General features: G+C 27.8%; 1 protein-coding gene across 1 annotated transcript; it reads right to left on the bottom strand.

Moving 5' to 3' along the window:
* Nucleotides 1-646: 646 nt before the first annotated feature.
* On the bottom strand, nt 647-4,991 carry LOC111714363 (uncharacterized; the record flags this gene model as incomplete). Its single annotated transcript, XM_023489455.1, is given in 7 exon segments — nt 647-1,178; nt 1,559-1,611; nt 1,871-1,965; nt 2,045-2,123; nt 2,995-3,087; nt 3,704-3,755; nt 4,955-4,991. Coding segments are annotated over 7 exon segments (467 nt in total), but the record flags the coding sequence as incomplete, so codon positions are not given.
* Between the last annotated feature and the right edge of the window lie 672 nt (nt 4,992-5,663).

The following is a 5,663-nucleotide window of genomic DNA, read 5'->3' as shown; positions in this document are numbered from 1 at the left end:
GGGGGGGGGGGGCATAAAGAGAAGCTTTAACGGGGAAGATGACAAAAATAATATAGCTGTTTGACTATTCTCATTTCTATGTTAACTTTTTATCAAAATGGCGATAAACCCTATAGAAATCCAACGTATAGAAACCGCTACGTATAGCAACAAGGTGTATTTTCCGGGAGAACATTTTTTATATTTTTGAGAAGTTAAATAATCAGTGTAAAGTAGATATAATTTTCATAAAATTCTTTTATATAAATGGTAAAACGGAATTTTATGAAATCATATTCGCATTACTGGAGAACTTTTGAGATTTTTTTTTTCTAAAAATAAAACTGTAGATAGCATTTTTATAAAATATTTTTTTAAATAGTAACATGCAAATTTATGTATGACCATATGATCATTCATTTACGTTGTCAGTAAATAATAAAATCTGGGGAACCTTAAACACAATAGAGAGCACTACAAATGTACATATTAAACTATTTTGCTCCTTTAATGTCTAGGGTATGTTAAAAAATAAAAATTATGATAAGCAGAAGCTACAATGTTTTACAAAAACGTCTAATTCTCAAAAATAAAAAAAAAATTTCTCCCGGAAAATACGCCATGTTGCTATACGTAGCTGTTTCTATACGTTGGATTTCTATAGGGTTTGACTTTTATCAAAATAAGATTTTATAACAAACTGAAGGGACTGTAGACGTAATTTGAATTGACAAATTTTCTTTGGAACAATACCCTTTACATCTTTACTTGATTGAGAGTGAATGAGATATTTTATTTCTCTAGGAGAAAATTGACTTTTTCAAATTGTGATTTCGCCATAAAAATGACCCGCTCATTTATGCTTTAGAAAAAATGGACACTACAGTAACAGAATTTAATACTTTTTTATAAAGAAGAATTTTGATATCTTTCTCACTTTTACTCATACTTTTAAACCCTGAAAGAAACCGTTGTGAATATGACATGCCACTCAAATAAGGGATAATCCCTTGCGATTATACAATTACACTCTGAACACTCCCTGTACAAGTTTTTCAATATAAACTACCTGGTTGAATTTTCTTGCAATTGAATTTAAAATATAAGTTTTAATAGAATGGAAAATTGAAGAAAAACTTTTTCATCTTTTTTTAATGCGAAGATTTGAAATTATTCCTAGAATTTTTGATTCGACACAGCTGCAAATAAAATAAAAACATTCAAAAACATATGAAAAACTACATAATTATTTTTAAGAAACTTAAACTTAATATTCATATTTTTAACACCAAGTGAGCACAAGAAAACTCTGGAACAGAAAGACGACTGTTAGACTCAAGTTATGGTTTTAAACATTGACAGTTTCATTTTATAATTTACATTAAAGCTACTTCTTAACTAATGGCTTTGAAACAACAACAAATACGCATTAAATATTACTTGAATGTCGTCTTCCTATTCTACAGTTTGATGATTCTCACTGTATGTAAATGGTAGACATCATACCTGTTAAATGTATCTATAAACCTTTGTTATCAATGAATTGTTTAATAGTGCTTTTTTAGATGAATGTTTTTCCCTGAAAGATTCCGCCAAACACAAAATGAATTCATCAGATTCAAGAAAATAATCCTATAATATAATAATTCTTTTAACAAAGCAAATAATCCTGTAATATAATAATTCTTTAACAAAGCAAATAATCCTGTAATATAATAATTCTTTAACAAAGCAAATAATCCTATAATATAATAATTGTTTTAACAAAGCAAATAATCCGGTAACATGTTAATTGTTTTAACAAAGCATTTTATTCTAACAACTACATAAATTTGAAAACTAGGATCATTTCAAGGATTTGGAAACAAAGGAAATTTGTTATTATACATTCCTGGTCTCTAGGGAGTTCACAGTGGGCTAAAACTTCAGAAACCTCTGCACAGTGGGCCGGACTGGGGATCTCAGCTAATAGCTCATAAGAGAAACCTAAGCGTACAGATAATACAATAGTTTGTAGCATTAGAAATTTATTTGTGCATTAATATCGATAATGTTTAAATTGAACCTGCATCGTAAACGGCCAGTCCGATTTGATCAACTACATGCGGAGCATCGATTGTATGTAAATAGGACTCATGTAAATACTGAAACAATTGTATGTTAATAGGACTCATGTAAATACTAAAACAATTGTATGTTAATAGGACTCATGTAAATACTGAAACTGTTGTATGTATTTAAATAGGATTCATGTAAATGCTAAAATAGTTGTATGTTAATAGGACTCATGTAAATACTAAAAAAAATGTATGTAAATACTGAAACAATTGTATGTAAATAGAACTCATGTAAATACTTAAACAAATGTATGTAAATAGGACTCGTGTAAATACTGAAACAATTGTATGTAAATATGAAACATGTAAATACTTAAACAATTGTATGTAAATAGGACACACGTAAATACTGAAACAATTGTATGTAAATATGAATCATGTAAATACTGAACCAATTGTATGTATATAAGAAGCATGTAAATAATAAAAAAATCGATTTTATGTAAATTGTATTTAAGTAGAACTTATGTAAATCCTAAAAAAATTGTAAATAAAATACTGAAAGAATTGTATGTTTAAAATAAATCTGAAAAGTAAAGTAAACATTGTTTAAACAAAAACATTTACGACCCTTTTAGTTTATTTATTAGTTTTTAAGAAACGATCCTTTTTTCATTTCTCTGATCGATCCATTTTGTTCAGCGATCATTCCTTTTTTGTTTCTCTAAGCGACACCTTTATCTCAAACAATTTCGTTCGTTCTCAGAAATATTATTTGTTTATAAAAACAATGTCCATCTATAGCAATAGCTTAAATATAGCTTATTTGCACAAATGTTAAGTAACTTAGACATTACTTGAACATAAAACTAACGTACTGCAGCATACAGGGTTACCCACAAAGGATGAGACTTAAAAGACGACTGTGCAACATTTATACTGTTTTCTGTGTACTTACAAGGAATGGGTAGGAGAGAAAGGTCAGTAGATTAACGATAATTAACAAAAAGGTTTCATTTCCAATTTCCAGCTCCTTCTCTTCTCTAACCTCCTAAAATAAACATTTCATACACACAATTCTAAACGTTAGACCTTTTTGCTCATTTAAAAGAACACTATAGCTGGCCAAACTGCTGGACCAAAATAGCTGTCGGATTTTTAAAGGAATCCATGGATAAACCAGAGCCCGCGATTTAAAAAATTCGGGGAAATACGGCTCGGGTCTAAGCTGTCGTTGGAGCTATATTTACGGCTTGAGCTTTCGGATTAAAGCTGCATCTAACTTTCCACAGAGTTCAGTTTAAAAACCGGTTTAATATTCTGTTTGGCGGATTTTCATGTTAGGAATTGGCACATTCCCAGTTTTATGAGAACAAGACGTTGCCATTGAGTGTTATTCCCCACTAAAACCAATCAAGGTCGGTTTTATTTTCATTGAGCCTATAACTCCTAAAGTCGAACCGAAGATCGTGCAGCTGTCAATCACGTGACACAAGCTGTCGTCAGAGTTGGGTTTAAGATTTGGTCTTAAAGTCGGGTTTAAGGAAATACGCCTCGAGCCGTAGCTTTTAAATCGCGGGCTCAGGAGTAAAATAGACTTCAAATATTTGAATTTTTGAAAGAATTCGGACAATTTAGGGTCTTACGTGGGTATTCTCTAACTTTACCTCGTAAAGTTCTAATAAATCCTCAAACATTATATCTATCTCTTCATCTAATCTAGAACACAACAGACTTTTTAATTTTTCCAATGTTTTGATCAGAAACATGGGAACCATTTTTAAAGCACTTGGATTTCAGGGTGCCTCTCTTCTAGCAGCAGTTTAAATGTTGCTGTTCAAGCGGACAGTTTTTCTTCTTTATTGTAAAACTCTGAATTTTCTGGATTTGTCTAAACACTTTAAAAAAATTTTAAATCAAAAAAAGTAAACATTTTTTCCTCATAAAATTTTACACTTCTAACTGGTTATAAACCTTCGGGTTGTGTGAGTTCTGAAGAAGAATTTGGGCCAAATTCGGTTCAGCCGTTTTAACGTTTATTTGAAAGAGAGAAACAAGCCAAAATAATATACATAGATATCACAAAATATATTGTGTGATCTTTTCTAGAGGTTGTATGTAAATTAAATGACTAAGAATTGGTAAGATAGAAACGGTTGATGTCGTTTCATGATGTAAGATAAGATTGTAAGCTGTTATTTTTGATATTTTGTGAAAAATGACCTTCATTTCAAATTTGCAAATCCTCGACTTATTTCTGTTTTTAATTTTGAAAATTGATTATTTTAAACTGTGGTTTTATGTCACAATAAGTTTCGGATTTTCACTTTTAAAATATAGGTGCAAACATTTTGAGACAGAAGTACGTACACTATTTTTATCACATTATTGATCAAAAAGGTTTATCGGTGTATTAAAGCGCAGGATCATCAAATGGAGGGACAATTAAAATGATTAAATCAATTAAAATGATTAAAGCAATATAAATGAATAAATCAATTAAAATGTTTAAACCAATTAAAATGATTAAATCAATTAAAAAGATTGAATCAATTAAAATCTTTAAACCAATTAAAATGATTAAATCAATTAAAATTATTAAATCATTTAAAATGATTATATCAATTAAAATGATTAAATCAATTAAAATGATTAAATCAATTAAAATAATTAAATCATTTAAAATGAATAAATCAATTAATATGATTAAAAGCAATTTAAATGATTAAATCAATTAACTTGTTTAAACCAATTAAAATGATTAAATCATTTAAAATAACTAAATCAATTAAAATAACTAAATCAATTAAAATGATTAAATCAATTAAAATGATTAAATCAATTAAAATGATTAAATCATTTAAAATAATTAAATCTTTTAAAATAATGATCCGTGTAAACGGTCAAACAAAAATTACCTAGACATTCTTGTTCTAAACTCTGTAATACAAGGACCTAAAAATAGATTTTAAATTGACTAACAACATAATTCCAACAACAACATTTCTACATATAAATAAAATTTAGAATAATTTTTGTATACTTTTGGTTTCCTTCATTGATTTAGAAAAATTATGTTTATTATACAATGTCTGACATGAATTAAAAAGACACAAAGCCGAAAGCTTTTGACAAATTGCGTAATTTGTCAAACCCAATATTAGGTTAAAAACAAAGGTTTTAGAAAATGCAAAAGTAAATTTTACATAAAAATGTACCTTGACTTTCCATAGTACATAATTTTATTTTAATTTCTATAATTTCAAAATGAAAAACATATTTAGTTTGAATTATAAACAGATTGTAAAGGATATCAAACAAATTTCAAATCACTAATAGTGTTTTAGAGATTTTGAACATAAATCTTGTAATGCTGAACATAATTTTGGTAAGTTAAATATACCGAACATAATGTTTCATCTTTACACTATTGTTATAATAGTGAACAAAATTGTCTAAATATTCAAACTTTAGTTTTTCTAAAAAAAATTTTACCTTTGATATTCAAATTCTGTTAAATCAAATAGTATAATTTAAAATATTAAAGGCTTACACCATCATGTTGCTAAAATATAAATTTGAGTTTATGGCAAAAGCTCAATTTCTTTCTTTACTACTTTATTATCA

The sequence above is a fragment of the Eurytemora carolleeae genome, unplaced genomic scaffold (assembly GCF_000591075.1).
Source record: "Eurytemora carolleeae unplaced genomic scaffold, Eaff_2.0 scaffold1542, whole genome shotgun sequence".
NCBI classification, from domain to species: Eukaryota; Metazoa; Arthropoda; class Copepoda; order Calanoida; family Temoridae; genus Eurytemora; species Eurytemora carolleeae.
The sequence above is the reverse complement of the archived record's forward strand: the minus strand, read 5'-3'. Positions and strand labels throughout refer to the sequence as shown.